At 39.8% G+C, this 26,381-nt stretch overlaps 2 protein-coding genes across 2 annotated transcripts in view; one reads left to right on the forward strand and one right to left on the reverse strand.

Moving 5' to 3' along the window:
* The window catches only part of Cenpl (centromere protein L), a 21,656-nt gene extending 13,046 nt beyond the window's left edge, over positions 1 to 8,610 (forward strand). Inside the window, exons 4-5 of the mRNA XM_050130663.1 lie at positions 4,818 to 5,360; positions 8,254 to 8,610. Of these exons, the coding sequence (XP_049986620.1) occupies positions 4,818 to 5,360; positions 8,254 to 8,325 (615 nt within the window). The 3' untranslated portion in view covers positions 8,326 to 8,610. The remainder of the gene's footprint in view (positions 1 to 4,817; positions 5,361 to 8,253) is intronic.
* Positions 8,611 to 12,241: 3,631 nt separating this feature from the next.
* Positions 12,242 to 26,381, reverse strand: part of Klhl20 (kelch like family member 20) — a 46,623-nt gene continuing 32,483 nt past the window's right edge. The window contains exons 6-11 of the mRNA XM_050130655.1: positions 24,540 to 24,760; positions 21,639 to 21,782; positions 20,739 to 20,872; positions 18,817 to 19,025; positions 17,303 to 17,409; positions 12,242 to 14,267 (exon numbers count right to left, since the gene is read on the reverse strand). Of these exons, the coding sequence (XP_049986612.1) occupies positions 14,183 to 14,267; positions 17,303 to 17,409; positions 18,817 to 19,025; positions 20,739 to 20,872; positions 21,639 to 21,782; positions 24,540 to 24,760 (900 nt within the window). The 3' untranslated portion in view covers positions 12,242 to 14,182. The remainder of the gene's footprint in view (positions 14,268 to 17,302; positions 17,410 to 18,816; positions 19,026 to 20,738; positions 20,873 to 21,638; positions 21,783 to 24,539; positions 24,761 to 26,381) is intronic.

Raw genomic sequence — 26,381 nt, forward strand, 5'->3', positions numbered from 1 at the left:
AACAAAACGTTTTTAAAAAAAATCAAAAAAATGGGAAAAAACCCACGGAAAACAACTTATATGTATGTGGGTTTTGAAAGGAGTAAAATGACTATTTTCTTCTGAGTCTTTTTAAATCTTTTTGGCTTGGCTGGATAGTTTGTGTAGAGAGGATTTGAGATGGTACTCTTCTAATCAGAAGTAAGATTTTGTAGTGGGACCAGAAATTACTAAGTCCATACACACCTACCCCGCCCCCCACCTGCAACCCTGATTCTGCTGCATGGAAAGTTCTCTACCTGCTGCCAAGGCAGATCCCCTGGTATCCTGTGAAGGTGCTGCAGCCCAGGACCCCTGCTGGCATCAGACCTGTGTGGCGCTAGGGTGCCTGGCAGCCAGAGAATCAGCTTGATCCTTCTTAACCTGTGAGAACAGAAGTAGGCGATTCCAACTTTTTAATGACTGAGAAATATCCCATTGTGTAAATGGCCCCCACACTGTTCTCATCCATGTGTCCACTGATGGGGATCGAGCCTGCTTCTACTTTTCAACTATTTTGAATGGAGAGAGCATCAGGAAATGAGCACAGGTTTCTGTGGTAGAATGTAGAATCCTGTATGTTCATGCCCTGCAGTGACATAGATGACGCTTGAGGAAGATCCTGAAGAACTACCACGCTGATTTGCATAGAATGAACAAGTATGAACCCCCACCAGCAATGAATATGAGTTCTCCTTACTCGACATTCTCACCAGCATGAGCATTCATTGATTTTATTGGTCTTGGCCATTCTGATTGATGTACAGTAAAATCTTTTTTTAAAAAAATATTTATTTATTTATTATGTATACAATGTTCTGTGTGTGTGTGTATGGCCAGAAGAGGGCACCAGACCTCATTACAGATGGTTGTGAGCCACCATGTGGTTGCCGGGAATTGAACTCAGGACCTTTGGAAGAGCAGGCAATGCTCTTAACCACTGAGCCATCTCTCCAGCCCTCCTCTCTATTCTTTTTTTTTTTCCCTCCTCTCTATTCTTATAATGCAGTGCTGACTCTATGAAATTCTTCTGTCTGGATTTGAATATCTCTGTGATTATTTGTTTTTTCTAAGGCCTGTATTTTAGCACTCAGATTAACCAACTATTAGTGATAAGACAAAAATGATAAAGTTGATGTTTACAATTGATATTACATAAATCCCATCTAATTTAGATATCCTCTCAGTTAATCGTTCCATTTTCAAAATGGTTAGCATATTATCAAACAGAGACCCAAATTTCTCCATTGTAATGGTTTTTCTCACTTATTTTTTATTTTGTACCGCTTGAGTTGTTTTTTTTTTTGTATCTTCTTCATCCATAAGATTTGTGGATTAGATTAGTGATATAGATGCCCATAGCTAAGGATAACTATGCCATGTTATTATTAAACTTATGTAGTTACTTAATATCAATAAAGAAATGATTTTGCCAAAAAAAAGTGAAATTATACAGCTGGGCATGGTGATGCATGCCTTCAGTTTCAGCATTTGAGAGGCAGAAGCAAGCAGATAGGTTTCTGAGTTTGAGGCTATCCTGGTCTATGCAGTGGCTTCCAGTACAGCCAGCCAGTCTCAAAAACAAAACAAAACAAAGCAAAATAATAATAATAAATGTGGCTGAAAGTATAGAGAACTTGGAACCCTCATGCAATGCAAAAAAATTTGCAGCAACTTTAGAAAGCAATGGGTTTCAAAATCTCATTTTTTTAAATTTTATTATTTTTTGATTTATTTATTTTTATTATGTATACAACATTCCTTCCATGTGTGCCTGCATGCCAGAAGAGTGCACCAGATCTCATTATAGGTAGCTGTGAGCCACCATGTGGTTGCTGGGAATTGAACTCAGGACCTTTGGAAGAGCAGACAATGCTCTTAACCTCTGAGCCATCTCTCCAGCCCCCCCCCCCTCCCCAAATGATCCTTTATTAAGAAATACGTTGGGGTCAGGCGGTCAGCACTTGGAAGGTAGAGACAGGTGAATCTCTGAGTTCAAGGCCAGTCTGGTTTACAGAGCAAGTTCCAGGTTATTTTTATCTTTGGAGGCCCACCACCCAACTCGCAAGTAAACACACAGAGACTTATACTTACTTATGAATGCCTGGCCTTAACTTGGCTTGTTTCTAGCCAGCTTAATTTATTCCATCTACCTTTTACCTCTGGGCTTTTACCTTTCTCTGTTCTATATACCTCTCTTTCCTTCTTACTCATGGCTGGCTGGGTGGCTGGCTCCCAGCATCATCCTTCCTTTTCTTGTTCCTCCCTCTTCCCTCTCTGTCCTCTTATTTGTTCTGTTTGTCTGCCAGCCCCACCTATTTCTCTCTCCTGCCTAGCTATTGGACGTTCAGCTCTTTATTAGACCAGTCAAGCGTTTTAGACAGCCAAAGTAACACAGCTTTACAGAATTAAACAAATGTAGCATAAAAGAATGCATTTTTACATCATTAAACAAATGTTTTACAACAAAACCCTGTCTTGAAAAACAAAAGCTATGATGGAGCAATGATTTAAATGTTGCCCTGGTTTAGTACTTTAACAAAAACTATCATGAATGTTTTGAAGGTATGTTTGCTATGTAATTCACAATGGGAAATTTGAATCTTTGGGAAAATAAGATTTTAAACTATCTTGAACAAATTTGCGCATTGGACCAAAATGAAAGAACTTTAAATTTGGTAGAAGTAAATTTACTGCCTTAATCGTGGTTGAGGGGAGATTTACATTTTACATATAATAGCAAAAATGAATGATTTAGGCCTTAAGTTTTTTAAATTAGATTTATTAATTTTATTTTATGTGTGTTTTGCCTATATGTATGTCTAACTGCATGTGTGCTTGGTGCCCTTGGAGGTCAGAAGAGGCTATCAGATCCCTTGGAACTGAAATTATGGATGGTTGTGAACCACCATGTGGGTGCTGGCACTCAAACCTGGTCTTCTGCAAGAGCAACAAGTGCTCTTCACTGCTGAGCCATCTCTTCAGCCCTGGGCATTTTCTTTAAAGCTGTCAACTAAAAACTAGAGGTCTGTAATCTTAGTTATATTAATAGTACAATCTAGGTCAAAGATTTTTTTTTTTCTGACCTAGAGCCTTGTATACATTACATACTTTTCCATAGAGTTTGTTTCTTAGGGCCTTGTATGTAAACTTTTCTGAAATAAATAGATTCACTTTTAGATGGCTCTTATGTATAAGAAGTTCAGAGAAGAGTCTTGTGAGTGTATATCCTAGGAAAATGGGTTGAAGGCAGTGGAGACCTTGAATTTGACCGTGTATGTGTTATGGACCAGCAGGTGTCTGAAGGGCCTTTCCTATAGAAGAGAGATTAGGTTTTATTTGTCTTACATTCCCGTAACGAAGAAGGCGATGCAGTGGATGGGAACTGTATGGAACAGTTTAAGATGATGAAAAGAGCTGCTGTGGGAAATGGCAAAATGTAAGCTGTTGGTGTGGGGAACTTGTGTAGCCCTTCTAGAGTCGAGTTGTTATTTTTCTTCCCCAAGATATTGTACCTGAATGTACCATATAAGGATTTCTTAATTTGATTTTTGGCAAGATCTTGTCATCTACTTTATCTGTAGTATAGAAAAATATGGCCAAAAGTCATTATTTTGATGAGCTCTAATAATGATTAGAAAAGTTCCTCTTTGTGGTTTTGTATCAACTATTGTTATTACTTTAATTTAGTTTTTTTAATGAAGCAAAGTTGGAGTTTATTGAGAATCAGTTTTAGTACATATTTAATTACAGATATTAGGGAGAGAGACAGTATTTAAAAAAGGACAGTATTTTAAAAAAGGAGTCGGACATGGTGACTCACACATGTAATCCAGCACTTTGTTTTGGGTTCTTGTTTTGTGTTCTTTTTAAAAAATGTGTTTTTATTAGCATACATGTGTATGATGTATTTTGATCATTATCCCTGTCCCCCCCCCCTCCTGCTGTTCCCCCTCCTCTTTCCAACTAGTTCCCCTTCTACTTCCCAGGAGTTTAGTTAGAGCTGCTTACAGGAACATGGCTGAGGGGTTATTTATTGCCACATCGGCACCTCCAGTGGCTTTTCCACTAATGAAAACCATTAACTGCCTGTATATCCTCAGGGGTGAGTTGGGCTTTGTGAGTTTTTCCCTCTTTCAAGTCAGAATGTTTATGAACCCAATCTTCTGCAGGTAATCCCAGCTGCTGAGAATTCAAGAGTGCAGTGCTAGGTCTTGCCCAGAAGACAGCATGCCATATCACTTCCACCTCCTCCTCTGGCCCTACTCGCCCATGCGTGCTATTCCCCAAGGGTTAGGAGTGATACAGGTCTATTTAACCTCTACTTACTCTCAGCTCTGGCCAGTTGTAAGCGTCTATGGTAACTGTGGCCCACAGCAAAAAGAAACTTCTCTGATCAAAGATGACAGCAGTGTTTATTTATCTATGAGCACAACATAATTTTTTTTTTTAACATAAATATTTTTAGAAGGCAATTTGGTAGGGACTTTGTGTCCACTAAGCAATAAAAGAGAAGCACTTTGCCCTCTCTCTCTCTCTCTCTCTCTCTCTCTCTCTCTCTCTCTCTCTCTCTCTCTCTCTCATTTGGGACAGTATCCCATAAACTAGGCCAGCTTCAAACTTGTTCTATAACCAAGGCTGACCTTGAACTCCTTGTCTTCCTGATTCAACCTGGAATTATGAGCATGTGCCACCACGCTTGGCCTTGTTTTTAATATACTCATTAATTTTTGAGAAGATAAAATTTAGGAGCAAATGGTCTTTTGAACTTAATGAACTTGTTTTACTTTCCCTTGTAGATTTTCTCAAAGTCTCAGTCATCACGTGAGCACAGAGAGGGTAAAGTGCTGTGGACTGGTTGGTTCTGCTGTGTGTTTGGAGATAGTCTTCTGGAGACTGCTTCCGAAGACTTCACCTGTCTACCCTTGTTCCTTGCAAATGGAGCAGAGGCCAATACATCCTTGATTGGAGGCTGGTTTCAGAAGACTTTTGACTGTTGCTTCAGTCCTTTAGCAATCAGTGCATTTAATCTTTCCTGGATGGCTGCCATGTGGACTGCTTGCGAAATGGACCATTACACGGCTACCACTGAATTTTTTTGGTCTGTGCCCTGTAGCCCTCAAAGCTTGGATATTTCTTATGCAATTCATCCAGAGGATGCAAAAGCTTTATGGGACAGTGTCCACAAAACACCTGGGGAGATTACCCAGGAGGAAGTCGACTTATTTATGGACTGCCTTTATTCACACTTCCACAGGCATTTCAAAATTCACTTATCAGCCACAAGATTGGTTCGTGTCTCAACATCTGTAGCTTCAGCACACGCTGATGGGAAAATAAAGGTTGGTTTGAACACATCTAATTAAATTCCTTCTTGTCATGTTTTCCATATGTGTGGTGATTATATTTTTACATGGGGAAATACACTTGACTGCATAGTAGTTCAAGACAATAGACTTATTTTCTGCTTTATACGTGACCTCCCAATGTCTCTGACCACCTCGAGCCAGTCTTAAAGAGGAAGGGCACTGTGTACTGTGCACTGTAGAGCTGAATAATGTGAACTACCCTCAAGCAACTGAAATTTTCAAAATTGACAGATTTTGAAATAATTATTAAAGTAGCAACATTTTATGTGCGGGATAAGATTATAGCCAGTGACAGAATGCCATCTTTGCCTTTTAGATTTTTTTAAATTGCTATTAGACAGGAAATCACAGAGAAATTTTTTTTTGAATATTTATTTATTTATTATGTATACAATATTCTGTTTGTGTGTCTGCCTGCAGGCCAGAAGAGGGCACCAGACCTCATTACAGATGGTTGTGAGCCACCATGTGGTTGCTGGGAATTGAACTCAGGACCTTTGGAAGAGCAGGCAATGCTCTTAACCTCTGAGCCATCTCTCCAGCCCCCGGTTTTTATGTTCTATAAAGAAACAAATAGTTGGCTCCTAAGATATGTGTGTGTGTGTGTATATATGTATAAATTTTTATTTCTGTACATGGGTGTTTTGCCTGCATGTATGTCTCTATGCACCATGTGTGTGCCGTGCCCATAGAGGACAGAAGACAAAACCTTTGGATGCACTGAAACTGGAGTTTGGTCGTGAGCTGTCATGTGGGTGCTGGAAATTGAATCTGGGTCTTCTGGAACAGCAGCCAGTGCTCTTAGCCACTAAGCTGTCGCTTCAGCCCTCTTAAGACATATTTAAATGCATGTTTCTATATACATCCAGGGACTGTTTCCTATTATTTTGTCATTGTTAACACTCTTAACAGAGTTTAATTCTACCTTTTCTTTCTACTTTTAAATTTTTGATGTGTATTTGTCCTTTTGTGTATATATGGTAGGAATTCAACATAGTGTCTTGAACACTGGGCAAGTACTCAGCCACTGAGCTACATACCCTCTTTTCTGTCATATTTGTACATACTTATCTGCATGGTATGGCACAGAAAAAGTGAGTTATAGTAATTAGCACTCCTATCTCTGTCTTATCCTAATTACTTTGAAAGAGTTAATAAATTATAGACTATAGTTACTCAACTGTGCTAAAAAACATTAGAACTGCCGGGGGGGGAAAGCCGTGGGGTGGTGGCGCATGCCTTTAATCCCAGCACTCGGGAGGCAGAGGCAGGTGGATCTCTATGAGTTCGAGGCCAGCCTGGTCTACAAGACCTAGTTCCAGGACAGGAACCAAAAGCTACAGAGAAAAAAAAAAAAAAAAAAAAAAAAAAAAAAAAAAAAAAAAAAAAAAAAAACATTAGAACTAATTCCTCCTAACTGGGTGTATTTTACTACCCATTATGTAACCCCACTCCATCTCTTAGCTGTTGGTGACCACTATTTTCTTCTATGAGATTTGTTTTGTTTTGAGGAAAGTTTTCATGTAGCCCAGCCTAGCCTTGAACTCATTAGCTGAAGATGATGTTGAATTCCCAGTCCTCCTGCCTCCCCTCAAAAATACTGGCATAGGCGTGTGCCACTACTCATCGGGATCGATGTTCTTAGCTTTTACACATGAATGACAGCATGCCATATTTGTCTTTCTGTGCCTAGTAGATATTATTCTAATCTTTAGAACTACACTGTATTCTATGTTTTATTTTAAAACAAGGAAATCAAGGCCAGCATAAATTTAAGTGACACATTCAAGATAGAGCAGAGAGAAAAGGATGTGTGGGGCTGGCATTGTGGGCATGGCTCAATGGGTGAGGAGGTTTACTGCAGACCCATAGATGACCTGAGTTTGGTCCCTGGACCCCACGTGTTGGAAGGAGAGAACTGACTCCTGAAAGTTAGCGTCTGACTCCCACATGTGCTGTGGCATGCACACACATCCACAAAGGCACACAACAAACAATTTTTTATAAAAAAGAAAGGAGTCACTGTTTGAACTGAGTACTGAATAACTCACATTTTTAAACTGGAGGTCAAGATGAAACAATAGGCTGGAAGTAATTTTGATAAGAAGAGCTAAGGATTAAAAACAAAGGGAACTTAATATAGTGGGGTATGCTTCTAATTCTAGCACTTGTCGGTAGAGGCAGGAGGGTCAGTAGTTCAAAGTCGTCCTTGGCAACAAAGGGAGCGCAAAGCTGGCACTGGCTACTTCACACCCTGTCTCAAAAAACTAAGATTCGGACTGGAGAGATGGCTTAGTGATTAGGAGCATGTACTGTTCTTTTTTTTTTTTTTGGTTTTTCGAAACAGGGGTTCTCTGTAGCTTTGGTGCCTGTCCTGGAACTAGCTTTTGTAGACCAGGCTGGCCTCGAACTCCCAGAGATCCGCTTGCCTCTGCCTCCCGAGTGCTGGGATTAAAGGAGCATGTACTGTTCTTGCAGGGAACCTGAGAGTCTAGTTCCTAGTACTCATACCGGGTAGGTCACAACTACCTGTAACTTAGAAGAACTGGCCTTTTAAAATTGGTTTTAACCAGGCTCGGCTGGTGGAGAACTACATTGCTCTCGCAGAGGATATGAGTCTGGTTCCCAGCACCCACGCCAGGCAGTTCACAACTACCTATAAATCCAGCTCTGGGAGAGCAGTGCCTCTGGCCTCTTCTGGTACTTGGATTCATGTGCGTATACCTACACACACAACTATGTGATTAAATAAGTAAAATCAACAAAAACCATGGCAAAAATAAAACAGAAAAAAAAACCCAATATCAAATTGCTTTGTCATAATACCATCTTAATTGTAAATTTTTTTCTTTTTTTTCTTTTACAGATTCTGTGTCATAAATACCTTATTGGTGTGTTGGCCTATATGACGGAACTGGCAATTTTTCAAATTGAGTGAATTCTAGTATGGACTCTAAGTGATGCATTATAAACCCTTTCAGTTACTTTCTGAGTTGCTATTCCAAGTGGGACAGTGGAAGAAATGTAGCACCTGTTTTCTCATGATGCCTTTGGAGTTGCCCGGGTGGATCTGAAACACAGCAGCGGTCACTGGTGAGCCATGGTTATGTGCTTGTGTGTCCATAGATCACTGTGGTCCCGTTATGTATAAATGCTGTAGAAGATGCTGAATTGTTAACATAAAAGTATCCAGCTTAATCAAATAAATATATCTAAAATCTGGCGTTTCTGATTTAGGTTATTTATTCTGTTGGTAAGGCTTGCCTCTAAGGTTCTTTTTTAAGGTCCTCAATTTTCCATTTCCAGATTCCCCTCAGATTTTTTTTAAATTAATTATTATTGATTCTATTTCCACTTTTAGATCTTGAACTATTTTTTATCAATTCTGCTCCACTATTTGTGTTTTCATAGATTTCTTTAAGGGATTTATTCATTTCCTCTTTAGAAACCTCTATCATATTCATAAAGGCTATTTTAAGATCTTTGTCTTGCAATTCAGCTGTGTTGCTCTTCTCAGGGCCAACCATGGTAGGGTTGCTCACCTGTAGTGGAGACATCGTCCTGTTAGTAACATTCTGTTAAACTCATATATCAGTGTCTAACTCATCCAGCGTTGGAGAAGCTTCTTTCTGCAGCAGATAGGGATAACAGAGACCTACAACCAGATGTTACACAGAGAACGAGCGACCTTAGAACACTTAGGCCTAAATTGAATGTTTCCCTTAAGGTTCCCCTTGACCCTCATTCTTAGGGCTCCAGGAACCTTGTGGAAGAGGAGGATGGAAGAGTATAAGAGTCAGAGGATAGAGAACACCAAAAAAATCAAGATTCTCTAAAATTTAGAGTCTAAATCAACATGACCAAAGCTCATATGAACTTGCAGAGACTGAAGCAGGCGCACTGGGTCTGTACCAGGTCCTTTGCAAATATATTATGGTTTCCAGTTTAGTGTTTTGTTTTGTTTTTTCTATGTAACCCTGGCTGTCCTGGAACTCCTCTGTAGGTCAGGCTGGCCTCGAACTCAGAGACCCATTTGCCTGTGCCTCCTGAGTCCTGGAACTAAAAGCATGTGACACCACCACCTGGGTAGTTTAGAATTTATTGGATTCTGAGTGTGTGAATGAGTCTGTTTCTGTGCCTTCTCTTGGCACTGCTCTCCTTGAGTTTGCTCCTTTTGTCCGATTCCAATGTGTTTGTTTTTGTTTTATTATTATCCTTAGAAGCCTGTTTGCTTCATGTGTTTGTGTGTGTGTGTGTTTTCCCCAGATGGTTGTGAGCCATGATATGGTTGCTGGGAGCTGAACCTGGGTCTACAAGAGCAACAAGAACTCTTAAACCACTGAGCCATCTATCTCTACAGCTCCCTTGTGTGTTTTCTAATGAGAGAGGTACATAAAGAAAGCGGACTGGGACAAGAGGGGAGGTAGGGAGAAACTGGGAGGAATAGAGGGTAGGGAAACCATAATCAGAATTGATTATATAAAGGAAAAAGATGTTTTTAATAAAAAAAATTTAAGAATTTTAATCTCTTTAAAAGCATCTTAGATTTGTGTTAACATTCTTCGTTCCTTCCTCCTCATCCTCCTCTTCTTTTGGAGACAGGGTCTCATAGCCTAATCTGGCTATCTAGTTTTAGGGAGGAGCCCAGCCCTGGAGTGCAAAGATTATAGGAGGTGTGAGCCAATGTACTTGGTTTATATGGAACTGGGCATCGAATTCTGGGTCTGGTACACACTAGACAAACACTGACATGTGAGCTACATCCCCAGCCAGTTTTATCTTCTAGACATATTTCTTATGTCATTTTGCTGTAGAGAACTTGCCATCAAAACCTTCTTAAAATTGAGAATAATAAATGGTCTTGAGCCACCAATATATTTTTGTTTTTAATTCAATTGTAGTACTGAATTAAATATATACTTGAAAAATCATCCAGTGTATATTAATGGCATCTTTCAACTAGTGCCTTGGTAGTGTTAGCCTTTGCTTCAGCTCACAAGGCACAAACTTTCAGAATCATATCTAGGACCACAGCGGGAACATCACCTGTGAGCTCCATTACCAGGAAGAAATAATCATGCTTAACCTCATATTTAGACCAGTTCTCAGTAAAAACTCATAGACCAAATACATTTTAATTAAGTCTTTTATTGTATAGGTCATAAGTGAGGTGAAGCAACCTAAGAAACTTGCCTGTGTTATGTCTCAGTGTCATTTTACTTTATGAGCATAAGATTTTGTGTCACATCTGAAGCTTTTTAAAAAAATATTTTTTATGTATTTTCTGTATGAATATTCTGTCTGCATATATACCTGCATTCCAGAAGAGGGTATCGGATCTCATTATAGATGGTTGTGAGCTAACATGAGGTTGCTGGGAATTGAACTCAGGACCTCTGCAAGAGTAGCCAATGCTCTTATTAAACAATGAGCTTTTTTACTTTTATTTATATTTATTTATTTTAGATGGTCTCCTATGAATTTGAGATCCTGCCTTCACCTCCCAAGTGTTAGGGCTATGGGGTACATCACCATGCCCTGTTTCTGTGGTGCTGGGGCTTGAACCCAGGGTTTTGTGCATGCTGGACAAGTACTCTACCAACTGAGCTAACTCACAGTCCTAGGAGCAGTGTTTGTTCAACATTTGTTTTAGATTTTTTGAGGAGTCACTATAGAACCTAGGCTGGCCTTGAATGCCAGGCACTTCCTCCTGCTTCAGCCTTCTCAGAACTGAGATTACAGGTATAACTTGAGGACCTAGGTTCAAATCTTTACTACCCTTATTCAAAGCTGAGTGTGACCCACAAATTTTGGACCTGGATTACATATCAAGGCCTGTCTCAATAAATAATAAACAAAACCCCCCATACAAACAAGACTCGTGTCTGTTGATGGTAGGGATACTTGGTCAGTTTGGTGCTGCCACCTTCATTAGTGTTAAGGCACCAGCAGTTTGCCAGTGAACAGCCAAACATGTAGTTTTACTAAGAAAATTGCTTTAGTTCATGGATACTTTGAAAGAATACTGGAGCTGATACTCTGAGAGCCATTTATCTATTAGCTTAATCAAACTCATTTTGAATGTGAGAGCTTTCTGAAGCTAGGGACTGTTCTGGCTTAGTGAACCCCAAACATCCACTCATCCAAATCACCTCGGGCATGTCCTCTTCCTATAAATTCAGACTCACAGAGACATCTTTTTGTTTTAAAATAGACCTTTGAGAGACATTTCTGATTCAAACTATATCAGTTTTATTGTATTTATTGTAGGCTATGTTTCAGATAACTCAGGTGGTAGTGTGGAATGAAAACAGGCAGAATGGAGCTTTGGGAAAATATGTAATACCAGCCCCATCATTAAATATACAGGCAGACTTCCTTGGTATTCAGATTTAGGTGAGTGTATTAAATGGGTTTGGACTAGAGGATTAGTCCTTTCAGTCAAAGTTGTAGGCCTCTTACATATTTTCTTATTTAATATAGATTGGTTAATATAAAATACACAATGAGAAGTCTTAAATGTCTTTCAAAATGAAGCACTTGAAACTTTATATAAAACTAATGTAAGATACAAAAAATAAAAAAATCCATATAAACAGTAAAGTTATAAGTACCAAATAGCAGTCATTAGGACTGGAGAGATGGCTCAGAAGGTAAAGACACTTGCTGCCAAGCCTGATGAACTGAGTTTGATTCCTGGAATCCATAGGACGAAAAGAGAGGAATGATTCCTACAAATTGTCCTTTGGTGCTGGGGCATGCTCCACCTCACCCCTTACACACACACACACACACACACACACACACACACACACACACAGACACACAATGTAAAAAAGTTAAATTTCAAACACTTTATGGTAAATACCTTTATTTTAAAAAGTTATACATGCTAGAAAAAAGCATAAATGATACATGTAAACAATTGTTTACCAAATACTTATTTTTTCCTTGAAAAAGGTGCAAATGATGTTTAAATGTAAACACAAAAGTTGCCGAACATTTTGTTGTAGGGGAGAGGAAGAAGGTCAAGGTTATTCCTTTTGGTTGTGGATAAGTCTCATTCAAAGGTTTTCCTGCAAAATACACTGAAAAAAAAAAATCAGTCTATGACTACAAAGGGGGAGGACTGTAGGCACTAAAATTTTCATTTATTTCCTTAAAAATGTTAGCCTTTCATCAGAAAGTGCGACCTAAGAGACACAGTACGGTGGCCTTATAGGATGAAAGACTATGAGATATGATCAGCATGAACTCCTGACCGGATTGGATGCTCTGGCTGGCCTGACATCCCTTCACTGTACTGCTCACGTGAACTGGAGACAGCTTCCATTTAGAGCGTGTTACTGAAGGTCAGCTCAGAGTCACCAGCCGGAACAGCCAGCGTAAACTGAAAAACAGAATTCACTTCTGAAGAGAGGTCACCTCTCCTTGGTGGTCCCTACTGACAATGAGAAGATAGGAAAGAAAGTTGCAGGGGGTAACATCTGTGAACAAAAACTCTTACAGAGTTGCACTTGATTTTACCGGAGTTCTCAAGACAAAGGAGGAGACTCACACTGTTTTTAGAAGAGGCACTGAGCAGAGACCTAGGTACAAGTGGCAGAAACTATGAAAATGTTACAGGAAGGAAAGGGAAATGGAGTAGAAAGCAAGTTCAGTAAGAGATGTAAACGTTACCTGGTGAATGAAAACGGTAGCTTGTCCTGCCTTTACGGATTCAATATTCCTTCTGAAGTATCCTATCTAACGAGATGTTTTCTTGTTTTTTCTTTTACACTTAAAAGAAATTTTATTTTGAATTACTCATACTTGTGGGGTACTTGTGTGTTTGTGTGTGTGCTGAATGCACAGGAGTGCAGTTACCTGCAGAGGCCAGAAGAGAGTTCTGGATCCCCTAGCTTAGCGGTTCTCAACCTGTGGGGTCATGACCCCTGTATGTGTGTGTGTGTGTGTGTGTGGGGAGGTGGAATGACCTTTTCACAGGGGTTGTATATGAGATATCCTGCATATCAGATATTTACATTATAATTTATAACAGTAGCAAAAATTACAGTTATGAAGTAGCAAATGAAAATAATTTTATGCTTGGGGGTCACCACAACATGAGGAACTAATTGTATTAAAGTATTGCAGCACTAGGGAGGTTGAGAACTACTGACCTAGCTGCCAGATGTGGGTGCTGCGAATTGAACTTGGGTCCTCTGCAAAAGCAGCACACAACTCGCGCCGGACCATTTCCAGTCCCCTTTACATTTCGGAGTGCTCTAATATTTAGTGCAAGAATAGTAACTAGTGAATATACTTTGTATATCTGTCTTTATCACTGACAATCTTTGTAGATGGATAGTATCTAATCGGAGTTAACCATAGCCCTTCTGCCCATATCAGTATTTTCAAAAAGGAAAGCAAACCTAGAAAGCAAAGTAAATTTTGCAGCTTGGAATTTTTTTCTCCTTTTTGCCCCCTCTGGTACAAAAGATAAGTTAAAAAACAAAACAAAAACAACCCCAAAAACCCAAAACCCAAAACAACCCAACCAACAAAATAAAAACAAATCACCATCAAAACTCCATGATAAATTAAAGCCCAAAATAAACGCTCTCTGCAGAGAGCAGAAAGGTGTTGTGCAAAGGTGGCGTCTGCAGGTGAGTTCTGTCGTTAGATTTGTAGTTCTGTATGTTGAGGCACCGGCAAAGTGAACATTTGTTCTAATGTTTTCTCGAGCTGTACAAAGCTTCAAAGTCAAGGCTCTTCCAAATATAAAGGAGCGTATGCAAGACGTTTTCCTGTGTTCACCATATATGGGATTCACAGTGTGTCATTTTAATAACTCCTACGCCACCTCCTAGCCGACGATAATTCATCCCTCCATATAACCTGCAAAGATAGAAACAAAAGCATAGTTTCTAACTGGAAAAAACACTACGCCTTCTCAACGAAGATGTCACTCACAGCATTTTCAGCTTTATGTAACTCTCCAAAGATCAGAAGCACACTGATCACAGTCAGCAGCAGAATTACTGCAGACCAGAGCTGGAAAGCTCTCCGTGGAATGAGTCCGTCTGCTCACCTTTGTACTAGAGCTTCACACACACATAACCTTATGTTCCACACTTTTGTGTCGAATTTTATGCCTGATATTTATTTTCCCAGACACATTTTCTCTTTGCCTAAAACTTTCTCAATTATTAATTAATGTTTTATTTTCTGAGATAGGCTCTTGCTAGGATCTTCCTAGACCTACAGCTGTGGAGGTGCTGGTATTATAGATATGTATCACTGTACCAGCCTCAATTACTTTTATTTTTTATTTCATTTTATTTTTTAGCTGTTTTTACTCCAGTCTGGTTGCTTCAAACCTGTGGCAATCCTCCTACCTCAGCTTCCAGAGGGTTGGGATTATAGGTATGAGCCACCAAGACAAGCTGCACAGTTTCTCCCTTTTCCCTCCCTCCCTCCTTCCATTTCTTTTTGTGTATCTGTATATACTATGCAAAGGTACACATATGTCTGGAGACCAGAGGTCACCTAAGATGTCATTCTTCAGAAGACGTCAGTCTGGTTTGTTTTTTGAGACCGGGTCTCTCAGTGGCCTGGCACCTAAATAGCAAGCGTGGCTGACTGGTCGGGGAGCCCAGGGGTCTGCCTTGTCTCTGCCTCCCCTGATCTGCTATGTGTCTGGCTTTTTATGTGGGACCTGTGGATGAAATCGGGGCCGCATGCTTGCACAGTATGCGCTTTGCCAATGGCCCTTTCTTTCCACCCCCAGTTCTCTGTGGTTTTTTTCTTGTCTATGTAGCATCATAGCAACATTTAGTTTGTGTGATTTGTGAACAAGATCATCTTCAAAGCTGAAGACTTTCAGAGTAAAAAAAAAACCTACCTCCTCATTCAGCAATGAGATAAAATTGATTTAGGATGTGTACTAGGTATGATAACAGATACCTGTAATCACTGACCATGGAAGCATGAGGCAGGATGATTATCTGAGCTTAAGGCTAACCTTGGCCTACATAGTTCTAGGCCAACCTGGGCTATAGAGGGATATTTTCCATACCTCTAATCCTAGCACTCGGGAGGTTAAGGTAGGAGGACTGCTGTGAGTTTGAGGGCAGCCTGGGCTGCAGAGTGGGCTCCAGGTTAGCTTGGGCTATAGTGAGACCCTGCTTCAAAAAGCCCAAAACAAAAACAAAATTAAAAAGTTTGGGCTGGGCATGGTAACATACACTTTTAAGCTCAGCACTCGGGAGGTAGAGGCGGGTGGATCTCCGAGTTTGAGGTCAGCTTGATCTATATAGGAAATTCCAGAACAGTAAGGCTACAGGAGAGACCCTGTCTCAAAATATGAAACAAAACAAACAAAAAACTCAAACCAACTAAAAAGTTTGACATACTTTTTGAAACTACAGAGATTTAGGTATCAACTTCTCTGTAGATTATTTTTTTATATTTATTTATTTATTTATTTATTTATTTATTTATTTATTTATTATGTATGCAATGTTCTGTCTGTGTGTATGCCTGCAGGCCAGGAGAGGGCACCAGACCTCATTGCAGATGGTTGTGAGCCACCGTGTGGTTGCTGGGAATTGAACTCAGGACCTTTGGAAGAGCAGGCAATGCTCTTAACCGCTGAGCCATCTCTCCAGCCCCTCTGTAGATTATTTTTAAGAAGTTTATGAATATTATTCACCATACACCACTAACTTGAGAGATGGCTGCTGATAAAAGTCTATACATAAATCACAGCAACTATGAGACAGGAATAAATGTAGCTATTTCTTAAACTGTGCTCTACTCTGAATTCCCACAGAGAATTGTATAAAGGAAAGAACATTCTGCAAATGGCAGGCTTTTCTTTGTGTAAACCTGCTCTTCTCTGTCCTCACCATTTCATGGGGCTTCCCAGGCCGCCCTTTATAGAAACATTCCTCCCCGCCATCTTAGCCTCCTTCTGAGCTTGCTAATCACACAGCACCTCCACCTAGCATGACACTACAATGCCAGAGCTAGGACTGCAAGGAAGCTGTCTCCTTCACTTTTGCTTCCTCTGGGATCAGAATATTCAGTAAATCTAATGAACTGGTCGTGAAAAATGTAATGTCTGAGCAAAAAGTACCATGTTGTTATTAATCTGACCTCAACAGAGAATCTCAAGGAAGTGCTCTCAGTCTCTGTACAAGGAACTGGAGGGGGTGCCTGCTCAGCATCTGCCTCTGGATTCGGAGATAGGGAGAGCGCTAGAGGTTGAGGTCAGGCTCTCCTCCAGCTAGGCATGTACTCTACCCCTGTGCCCACCCCTGGGCCTGGGGAGTGAAAAGAAACATAAAATCTATAAAATAAAGTTCAATATAGCTAAACTCTCAGAAATAAGGTATAGCTTCCTACCTAAAAGTGAAAATTAAAACAGGCTGGATTTCACAACAGAAGACTCTATAGCAATATACTTTTAAAAGCTAAAGAAGGAATAGGCTTTAAAATATTTTTTTTTGAAAGTAACTACACTTTTCCCCCAGAAATAAGACTTCTCAAAGACAAGAACCTGTACAGACAAACTGAGAACTGAAGGCCCAGGATGTGAGTCTACTAATGTCACTAGCTTATTTAAGCACACCTTTTATTTTCATGGTGTTCTGGTTTCGCCATTAGGATGTGATGAGAATAGAAATGATAGTGTTTTCCTCACCTCTACTTATATAAAACGAGATGATTATTAGAAGAATTTTGGAGTTTTTTATCAGACACTTAACAGCAAATTAAAATGCATTATCGTATCTGAGTTAACTCAGCTCCCTTCAGGAAACCACACGAGGACTTCAGGCCCTGGCCATCCCAGTTTTGGTGGTCATGATCCTTCTCAAGCTCATGATTTGAAGTCAGTAATGAAAAGACTTGCAACATGAAAAGGTTACCTCCAAGTATTGGCATCTGGGTCGAAAACTTCAATGGTCTTCAAGTATGTAGTGCCATCAAAACCTCCCACTGCCATGAGCTGTCCGTTGACCACTGCCAGACCAACCTGTAAGGGCAGAGTGCAGTGGCGTTGAGACAACCACTGGGGAATTCTAACTTTCTCAAACCTCTTAAGGTTTCGTTTTATAGTTTACATGAATTCAGAAAGAAAAAGTAGCAGTAATCTATGACATTATGGGAACCGTTAAATTCTGTATCAAATTACTATACGCACAAGAATCAGAGCATATATTTGTAAAATTTAGAAAGCCATTCACTACACATGAGCGAGAACCTCCAAACTACGACGGAGCCTGCTTTGCTCACTCGAATCCACTTTCTAACATGTCACCCTGCCCAGAAATGTGTTAGAGGCACCATGTTTGGCCTCAGCCCCCACATTTCCCTCTCCTAATGGACTCTATGCTCTAGTCATTCTACTGTTAGGCCCTGAGCTAGCGTGCAGGTGTTAACGCATGTGAATTAAGCCCATCTCCCATGTCCTTCTGTCACATACACTACGACCACAGCACATCTTTACTGCAGGTACTGCAAACACCTCAGTTTCCTTCACCAGACTAAGAGCTCTATAAAGGAGAATTTTGTAGACATTTCTGCCTTCCAAATGAATGGAAAGACAATCAACATGAAGCAGTGAGAATAATAGGAATATAACTAAAAGTCTGTTAAGTTTCCAGTAATAAATGGCCACAGATATGTGAGTCTTTCACTTGCTGGTGCTTTTCGGTGAGGCCCCTTGATTTTTGCAAACCAGATTATGGAGTCCTTAGGGACTGTTTGCTTCTCTTTCCTATTGAGTATGTGTCCTCCACTGAGGAACTCCTGCCATGATTAATGGCTAATGGGTTAGATTTTGCTGTGACAAACATTCCCAGAAGGGAGGATTTTATATTCTACCTTGGATATCTTTTAGTGACAGGTCATTCATTCATGGTTGAGACCATGACAACACTCAGCAGATATGGCCTTCACTGTAGATGGGACAGACTCAAACCAGTTTTGGAAGACTCGTAGAAGGGCCAGATGTTTTACCTAAATATTTGTATTAGTATGCAAAGTCTACTAAGAAAAATAGCAAGAAATATTACATAGGAATAGCTAGTGCTATTACATAGAACATAAATAGAGGGGTAGACAATATAGGGAAGATACCTTCTGGAGAAGTAGCTGATAGAAGATAAATAATAAAAAATAACTACATACTTAAATATATGAATGGATAGAAAATATCTAGCTACTGGAGTTAGAAGCAATCAAAAGAAATATAAGCTATTTTGGTTTGGGGTTCCCCACCTCACTTTGTCTAAAAGCATCTTGACAGCTGAGACAATTGAAAATAAAGCACGTGGAGACCAGCACTTCACCTCCTGGGTGCCCTAGTGTAGCTCACAGAGCATTCCATCTGAACACCCTTCTGTGCTTGTTTACAAAGCTCTCAGCAGCTGGCACTTACTCCACTCCTGCGGGACGTCATGGCCACCACGGGAGACCACTGGTTAGTTCTGGGGTTGTATCTCTCAGCACTGCTAAGCTCTGTAGTGTCGTCTCTCCCTCCTACAGCATAGATCATGTCCTGGTACACTGCACAACCTAGGTGTTTCCTTCGGGTCCCCATAGGGGCTATGGTGTGCCATCTGTTTTCCTGAGGATTGTAGCGCTCCACTGCAGGGAAAAGAAAAGACCAGTAAGTGACCACTCATCTGCTCTCTTCATAGCCACCAAACACGATGGCATTTCTTTTCAGTATAGAATCTGATGGGAACCAGTTTCTTGCAGTCAACTTCCAAGGAAAGAACATTTGTTAAGTTCTAGTTTTGGCTACGTAACTAATTCTGTGTGCTTGTTCTCTTCCAGTGGGGTGGAACTAGATTATGATTTATAAGATCAGTTTAGTACTAAGATTTTATTGTAATAATTAGACAGCGTCTGTTCTCTTGTACTCCTCAAATTACTCGTCTAATTACTTATTCATGGAGTCTTGCTCTGTGGTGCAGGCCTAGAACTCACTACATAGCTCAAGCTGGCCTCAAACTCATGATCCTCCTGTTCCTGCCTCCCAAGTGCTCTCCCATGCCAGTGTCTTTTAAGCCTCTGAAGAGGCATAACGATGAATCTCATGGGTGTGCCACTGACACATCCTTTGATGAAAATACCTACTATGTCTAGACAGAAAAGGCAAAGAAGCTTGTAGTTCTAAGGTTTTATTTATTCTTATATTAAAAGAATTATTTTTTATTAAGGGTAGGTTGTGATTATGGGAAGAAGGGAAGTCATTATTTAGAAAGTAGATTTTTTTCAGTTGTAGCCTACATCTTATTTATTTATCCACTTATTTATTTAATGTGTAAGTGTTTTGCCTTCATGTATGTATGCACACCCTGTGCATACCTGGTGTCCTCAACAGAGCCCCTGGTCATCAGCCACCATGTGGGAACAGAGCCCCTGGTCATCAGCCACCATGTGGGAACTGGGAACTGAACCCAGGTCCTCTGCAAGAACAAGTGCTATTAACCATTAACCCCTGATCTATCTCTGCAGCCTCAGATTTTTTTTAAAAAAAATTCAGTATAAGTTTTTAGCAGCTTATAAAATATATAGAGAAAGAAAACTTGGGGAAACATACTAAAAGTCATGAATTGCATTTCCCTAGAGAGAAAAACATAACATTTTCTTAAATATCAAATACATTTATGAATATATGAGCAGAACAAATTAGACTTAGTGGGTTATTAAAAAAAGAAAAGAGATAAAAGGGAGTGAAAGGGGAGGAGGGAGTAGATCTGGGAGAAGTAGGAAGGTGAACATAATAAAAATATACTGTATGAAATTCTCAAAGAATTAATAAAGATGTTATAGTGAAAATTACAAAATAACTTGAGCTTTTTATATTTTATATAAATGATGCCTTAGGGTTTCTATTGTTGCAAGGAAACACCATGACCAAAGAACAAGCTGGGGAGGAAAGGATTTATTGGTTTACACTTCCAGATCATAGTCCATCACTGGAGGAAGTCAGAATAGGAACTCAAGCAGGGCTGAATTCTGGAGGCAGAAGCTGATGCAGAGGCCATGGAGGAGAGATACTTACAGGCTTGTTTCCCCTGGCTTATTAAGCCTGCTTTCGTATAGAACCTAGGACCACTAGCCCAGGGATGGCACCCCCCCCACCATGGGCTGGACCCTTCCCCAATGCTCATTAATTGAGAAAATGCCTTACAGCTGGATCTCATGGAGGCATTTCCTTATCTGAGACTCCTTCCTCTCTGATGGCTTTAGGTCATGTCAAGTTTGCACAGAAAGCCTGCCAGTGCAGAGGGATTCTCCCCAGAAAAACATGCTGCTTTGGGGACTTAGGCTGCCTTACGGGGAACTAACCTGTGTTGAGTGGAGACGTTCCATCAGAGCCACCTACAGCATATAAGAACCCTCCCAACACAGCCACAGCAACCCCTAGTCTTCTAGTACTCATAGAAGCCACCCGAGTCCACTTGTTCTCCTTTGGATCATACCTGCAGGGAGGAAAAACATTCCTGTTGGCCCAAGTAGTTTCCACAGGCCTGAAATCACAAGAGATATAACGGATACAGAGATTTATCATAGATCTAAAAAACTGTATGGGCGCACACACCTCCTATTCAGTTTTTTTAAAAGCCGTGTTTTGTTATTTGTGACAATAGGAAGAACGTGGAGGACATTTCGTTAAGTAAAATAAATCAGACACATGAAGAAAAATACCATATCTTGAAGACAGAATCTAAATTAGTCTCATTTGTAGAAGCAAAGAGTAGAACGGACTCCTCTCGCAATGAGGGGTTGGCAGGATCAGAGAGATGCTGGTCAAAGAGTAAGTTCAAGAAATCTAAAGTACAATAGTGAGTAGTTACTGTTGAAACTGTTGAGTGTAGATTTTAACTGTTTTCGCCAAAACCCCCAAAGTATGTAAGGAAATAAATCAGTTAATTAGTTTGACTTAGCCATTCTACATGGTTTAAATATTTGAACATATCATGTTTACCACAAATATATTTTTAATCAATTAAAGAACAGATGGTGGGGGGGGCACAAAATGGTAGAAGGAGAGAACCAATCTCTCAAAGTCATCTGATCTACACACACACACACACACACACACACAAACACACACACACATACAAACAAGTACACACATGTTGTCTCTCTCTTTCATAGTAGGCCATTTAGAGATATATAAAAAAGCAAAAGAACTTTGTATATTCATTAAAAAAATGAAAATTATTTTGATTAAAAATAAATCACCTCTCAACAATATTGAGGCAAGAGACACCATCCTGTCCGCCCACGGCATACAGAAAACCTCCAAGTACTGCCACACCAACGCTTGTCCTGCAGGTGCTTGTAGGGGCCACATCACTGCTCCACTGGTTTGTTTTGGGGTCATATCTGCAAAGAACACATTGAGAGCTTGTATTACACTTTAGAGTTTGGCTGTGTTTATGGTATTTTGTGTGGAATAATCTTTTTGTATACTGTGAAGATGTGTCCTTGCCAAGGTGCTTTCTGATTGGTTTAATAAAGAATTGAATGGCCAGGAGCTAAGCAGTAAGAGGTTAGGTGTGACTGCTGGACACACACAGAGAGAAGAAGAGACAAATCTAGGCATGAGAGAGACACCAAAGGACACAGAAAAGAAACAGGAGGTGTAAGACGGAAGAGGTAAAAAGCTACAAGGGAAAACACAGATGAATAGAAATGGCTTAATTTAAGTTATAAGAGCTAATGGAACAAGCCTAAGCCATAGGCCAAGCTTTCATAATTAATAATAAGTTTCCATGTCAGTTTTTGTGAGCGGATGGCCCATATAAAAATTCATTTCAGTATTTGGAGCATATCCTTCTATTTAAGGGCTGTTCTTTCCCTCAAACAGGCTAATAATCAAGCATATGAAGACTGAACTGAGCAGTGCTGGGGATTGAACTGGGGGCTCACATGCTAGCAACTATGCTGCTATAGACCTATACCCCAACCTAATTAACTTTTTAAAATTTATTTTAACATTTATTTTGAATATATTTTTCTTTAAAATATCAGGATGCTACAGAATTCCATTTTAATTCTAGGCTCTTTCCATTTGGATTTGGCATACATCCCTTAGGCTTCTGTAATAAAATATATTATCTACTTGTGCATTTATTTAAATGCAAAAATGTTTATTTACATAATATCACACATTACGAAATTTTCTCCTTTGATGTATTTTTGAGATCTTTTTGTTAATATAAGTATTGATTTTTCCTTTGAACTATTTTGTTATATTGTAATGTGAGATGCACTGTTTAACCCAATTTTTTTTTTAAAAAATGACTTATTTTTATTATATGTGTGTATGTGTATCTGTGTGTGTGTGCCCATGAGTGTAGTACCCACAGAAGTCCAAAGAGGGTGATGGAGCTCCTGAAGCTGGAGCAAGAGATGGTTGTGAACTGCCCAACTGGGTGCATGAAACTGGATTCAGTTCCTCTGTAAAGGTAACAGTGTTCTTAACCACTGAGCCATCTTTCCAGTCCCTTACTCCTATTCTCATTGCTATATTCTTAGGTTGTTTCTGACACTCTGATAATTAAAATCAGGAACTACAAGGCCGAGCACATAGCTCAATAGTAGAGTGCGTATCTAGCATGTACAAGACTCTTAACCACTAAAAAAACCCAAAAACCAAAAACAAAAGAATACCAAGCTGCTCCCTGTGTAGCTATATCCATTTTTACTTTTTAAGTTTTCATTACTTTTTCTTTCTTTCTCGGTTTTTTTTTTTCTTTCTATTTTGGCGGATTCTTTTGCTCTTTAAAAGCATGGTTTGCTTTCTCTCTTTGACACAGGGTATCACTATGTATCTCAGACTGGCCTTGAACTTGTGATTTCTCCTGCTTTGTCTCCCAAGCACTGGGATTACACGTGTGTGCCACCTGTTGCTTCATTTTTCTTACTTTCAAAAGCATGTAGCACTGGGCGGTGGTGGCGCACGCCTTTAATCCCAGCACTGGGGAGGCAGGGGCAGGCGGATCTCTTTGAGTTCGAGGGCAGAGCTAGTTCCAGGACAGCAGGCTCCAAAGCTACAGATAAACTCTCTTGAGAAGCCAAACAAACAAACAAACAAACAACAACAACAAAAAAACAAACCATGTAGCATATCATTCATATGTTTGTCTCTGTGTACTACCTTAGTTACATTTTGTACATTTGGGATATATTAATTTAATTGTTAAGCTATAAATATTTAGTCATTTGCACTTTGATTTATTTTGCCCACTGATTCATGTCTAAGTGTCATTCTACCTGTCATACCCCCCCCCCCAATTTGTAGAGCCAACCCTCTGGTTTTGTTTTTGTTTGTTTGTTTGTTTTTTGATTTTTCGAGACAGGGTTTCTCCGTAGCTTTTGGTTCCTGTCCTGGAATTAGCTCTTGTAGTCCAGGCTGGCCTCGAACTCACAGAGATCCGCCTGCCTCTGCCTCCCGAGTGCTGGGATTAAAGGTGTGTGCCACCACCGCCCGGCTATCTGGTTTTGTTTTTTAGCTATGTCATATCTAGAACCAATATCCAGAACTGGTTACACCAGGTTTTATAGATATGCTATGGAACTATGATAAAATCATTGTAGGTCAACACTGCTTAATGAAAGAGAGTGTGTGGCAATAAGAAACTTAAAAAACTATCACTCACTGTAGAGTTCCAATATGCCAGGTACCTCAACAATTGACTAGTACAACATGTACAAGCATACTTAAAATATTCATGAAAGAGCAGAGAAATGAGTAGCTCATCTGTAGTCAAAGAAGGTTTTATGCAGGAAGTAATATTTCAAATCTTATAAGCCTTAAAGTGTCAAAGCTATTTCAGAGCAGAAGAACAACATGCATATATGCAGGGATTGAAGAAGGCAAGACAATGGCATGTCCAAAGAGTTGTAGCAATTTGTTGTATCTGCAGTTGCAAGCTTAGAAAATGGTGTACATGGGGAAGAGACCAGAAAGATTGGTAGAGATCAGATCACAAAGGTCTTATGTGTCATTCTAAGGAGTCTAGACTGTTAATTGGTCTCACAGATGTAAGACTAAAATAGTAAGTCACATCTGTTTCTTAATTAACATCTCAAACTAAATCATAGGGACAATAGGGACTTTTTTCAAATTATCCTTACCTTTCAACACTATTGAGATAGGAGGATCCATCATGGCCGCCTACTGCATACAACAGGTCATCAAGAACACTGACTCCAACTCCACATCGCCTTTTACTCATGGAAGCTACCATTCGCCACTCATTGGTCTGTGGGTCGTACCGTTCAACACTGGAAATGGCGTCTCCACTACACCAACCACCAACTAGGGAGGGATAGAAACCGTTAAGAGAATACCTGTTCTAAGGTAGACTGCTAGCCTCTCTGTGACCTAAAGCTCTGACTCTCCAAGCACACGGCAGAAGCAGGTCAAGTTATAGTCACCAAAAGTCACCAACAGTTACTGGGCTGTAACCTTGATCTTGGATTTCAGTCTCCAGAACTGCAAGAAATTGCATTTCTTTGATCTGAATTACTATTTTTTTATGGCAGCCTGGGTAGACTAGTATAGTGAGTATGATTTAAAATAACTGCCAAGCCAAGTTCCATTATTCTTTTCTAAATGACCATGGGGGTGGGGCTGTGGTAATGGCAGATATACTAAATTTTGCTTTCAAATCATCCCCATTTCAACATAAAATAAGAGTGATTCTGAAACATAAAAAATAATATTATTTTATGCTAAAAACACTTTGGGAACTACTAGTTTTAAAGGATGTCAAATAAATTCCTGAGCTACATTAAGAGCAGAATAATATTAACTACCTTCTAGATAAACCAAAAGTTCACTTTCTTTATTCCAAATCTCACCGTGATATAATTTTACTCTACTGTTGTTTCACTCAAATTAGAAGAGTCGCCTAGTACTAAACTACAGCAAGTCTTGTATACAGTAATTTGTTTAAATGTGAACTGTGTAATGGGGCATATATAAGGAATTTCAGTATCAGAGAAAACATCCTAAACTCTAAAATGGCCCTAGGCTGGAAATGTGAGGGCTCATAATCTTTGAGATTAACCAATCATTAAATCTCTGGCACAACTAAATAGTGGGAAGCTTAAAACCAGCTTTATAGGGCTGGAGAGGTGGCTCAGTGGTTAAGAGCATTGCCTGCTCTTCCAAAGGTCATGAGTTCAATTCCTGGCAACCACATGGTGGCTCACAACCATCTGTAATGATGTCTGCTGCCCTCTTCTGGTCTGCAGACATACACACAGACAGAATATTGTATACATAATAAATAAATAAATATTTAAAAAAAAACAGCTTTATATTGGACTGATGATTTCATATCAAATTAATGACACCTGGTAAGTGGTATTCTTCAATATCAAAAGGGAAAAAAGGGACCGTTCAGGAACAAAACTTCAATCTTGCCGACTGACTTAGAGAAATTTGAGACCACTATGGTTTTGTGTGCACTGTGATCCCCATGTCAACCATGGATGACATAATTTGATATTAGAGACTTAACTGTGGATCTCCAAAAGTCACATGTTGAAATCAAAGTTCCACTGTGACTGGAGACTGCCTTTAAGGAGGTAATTAAAATGAAATGAAGCCATAAAGGTGGACCATTATAGTAGGATCAATGAGAGGAAAAGACCTCAGAGACTTGTCTCATCCGTTACTCACACAGAGAAAAGGCCGTATGAGGCCAAGGGCACAGAGGAAGGTACTCTGCATGTGGAGGAGGGAGGTCTCAGCAGCAGGCAACACTGCTGGTACCTTGACTTTGGGCTTCAACCTACAAAACTACGAAAAGACAGATTTCTTTCTTTTTTTTCCTTTCAGGTTTTTTTTTTATTTTATTTTTTTTTTATTGAGAATAAGAAAAAAAAGTTTCCGCCTCCTCCCAGCCTCCCATTTCCCTCCCCCTCCCCCCAATCTTCTCCCCCTCCCCCTCTCTTCTCCCCCTCCCC

Source organism: Alexandromys fortis, unplaced genomic scaffold, assembly GCF_014885135.2.
Source record: "Alexandromys fortis isolate MF-2015 unplaced genomic scaffold, M_Fortis_MF-2015_v1.1 scaffold_346, whole genome shotgun sequence".
In the NCBI taxonomy this organism is placed as follows: domain Eukaryota; kingdom Metazoa; phylum Chordata; class Mammalia; order Rodentia; family Cricetidae; genus Alexandromys; species Alexandromys fortis.